This window comes from Rhinopithecus bieti, unplaced genomic scaffold (assembly GCF_001698545.2).
Source record: "Rhinopithecus bieti isolate Rb0 unplaced genomic scaffold, ASM169854v2 scaffold_6904, whole genome shotgun sequence".
NCBI lineage: Eukaryota > Metazoa > Chordata > Mammalia > Primates > Cercopithecidae > Rhinopithecus > Rhinopithecus bieti.
Window position 1 is genome coordinate 71,878 of NW_016805192.1, and position 2,168 is coordinate 74,045.

Below are 2,168 nucleotides of genomic sequence, written 5' to 3' on the forward strand. Positions count from 1 at the left end.
GCACAAATAGAAAAAGTCTGGGAGGAGTTTATACCCAGGTGATAACATCGACACTCTCTAGGAAGCAGGATTATAAGGTTTTAGAGTAATTTGGGTAATTCATGTTTTCTAACTAGTCTACAATGACTATGTTTGTGTAAAAAGGAAAGGAAAAAAAACCCAGTAATTTATTTTTTAATAAAAAAAAAAGTTAAATGGGACCAAGTTGGTGGGGCGGGGGGGGGTGTAGGGAAGGAGGCAGAGAGCTCGCCTCGCCGCGACAGCTTTCACCCTGGGAAAGGTGGGAGGCAGGACCGCCCAGGAGACCCGGGGCCAGTGGGGTGGGCAGCGCCAGGAGTCCCGGCGACTCCTCTGATGTCTAGCAAGGCTTACAAGGGTTTAAATAATAAGCGAAGAGGGTCAGGGCAGATTTCCGGAATAACTTCACTGCTAAGGGTATCAAATCCTGGAATGGGCACCTTGGAGAGGTTTTCTAGACAAGAACGGACAGCGGGTGCCAGGAGAGGGTGGAGTTTCGCCGGCCAGAGGACAGAGGCTGCGGGATCTCCCGACCCGCTCCGGCACCGGGACTCCGGGGAGGCTGCGCCCACGGCGGGATTCCCGCCCCTTGGAGATGTTGCAGGGACCGGCGGGGCGGGGCCGGGCCGTTGCTAGGGGAGGGGCGGCCGGGCGTGCGAGGAACCCAGCAGGCGACCGCGACGCACACTAGATTCTCCGGCTCCAGCTCCTGCGCCGCCTGTTGCTCGCGCCTCCGGACGGCCGCTTCCCGCCCAGTGCGCAGGAGTAGGCGGCCCGAGAGCGGGCAGGGAGCCTCCCGCTTTCGTCCCCTCCCCGCACCGCACGAGCGGGTCGGAGGGGCCCCGAGTGTCCCTGAGAGCGCGGACGCGGGCGAGCAGCCCAGTGCACCCGGGACTGCGCGCCGAGACCCCCGGCGCCGCGCAGCGATGAATGCGACCTTCCTGAACCACAGCGGCTTGGAGGAGGTGGGCGGCGTGGGCGGCGGCGCCGGGGCCGCCCTGGGGAACCGCACCCACGGGCTGGGCACGTGGCTGGGCTGCTGTCCCGGGGGCGCACCGCTGGCCGCCAGCGATGGGGTCCCCGCGGGGCTGGCGCCCGACGAGCGCAGCCTGTGGGTGTCACGGGTGGCGCAGATCGCCGTGCTCTGCGTGCTGTCGCTTACCGTGGTCTTCGGCGTCTTCTTCCTGGGCTGCAACCTGCTCATCAAGTCCGAGAGCATGATCAACTTTCTGGTGCAGGAGCGCCGGCCCTCCAAGGACGTGGGTGCCGCCATCCTGGGGCTGTACTGAGCGCCATCTGGGCCCGCCCTCGCCAGAGCTGCTGCAAGAAGGACCCCGGAGACCCTGACCCTCGCCCGGCTCTCTGCGCTCTGCCGCTGCCTGCGGGCGGGCAGCTACGTGCCTGGGGCGCCAGGGCGGGGACGCGGCGAGACTCTCGGCGGGGGCGCGGGAAGGGACTTGGACGCCTGGCTCCGTCCTGTCTGCGCTGCAGCGTTGCGGGGTGGGAGAGAGGGGGATGAGGGTTCTTACCAGTTTTTTGTTGTTGTTGTTTGTTTTTTAAGACGTTCGCGGCAGGGTGGGAGTGGGTGTGGGGATGCAATTTGGGACTGCGGTCGCTCGCGTGGGAGTTTTGTGTGTACGTTGGTGCGGGTGGTTTCGGAGCAGGGTGCGGGGAGAGTAGGTGAAGATGTGAAGCGTCAGAGTCGCTAAGCTTGTTGGCCTGATTTTGCGTTTGGAAAGAAATCTTGTAATAAAACTGCAGCCGTGGGGCTTCAGGCAGCTTCCCCCCCGCGCCTGTGGGGTGTGTGTGTGTTGCGGGGCCGAGGGCATGTACCCTCCTGGCGGACCCTTTGAGCCCCTTGGGAGACATCTAGCCCCTGCGTGGATGCCTGGCTGGGGGGCCCACAGGGCAGGTCAGGGGATCCTGGGGCTCCACACCGAGGCCAGAGCGAGGAAAGGGAAAGGGAATCGTTTTCTAACGCCAACAGCGGAGAAGGCGGGTCCTGTGGGACAGCCAGACAGCTGGTGAGATTAATTAAATCACTGGATATATGAGTCTTCTATGAGATGAAACAAAATCAGTCAGCTGAGTCCAAAACGGAGAAAATGTGAACAAGGAAAACTCAATTTGGCAGAGGGGGAAAACTAGAT

General features: G+C 62.1%; 1 protein-coding gene across 1 annotated transcript; it reads left to right on the forward strand.

The window, feature by feature from the left end:
- The first annotated feature begins 681 nt into the window (after positions 1-681).
- Positions 682-1,808, forward strand: RPRML (reprimo like). The gene has a single exon (XM_017871596.1). It carries the CDS (start codon positions 945-947, stop codon positions 1,305-1,307), a length of 363 nt encoding a protein of 120 aa, XP_017727085.1. The 5' UTR covers positions 682-944; the 3' UTR covers positions 1,308-1,808.
- The last annotated feature ends 360 nt before the right edge of the window (positions 1,809-2,168 follow it).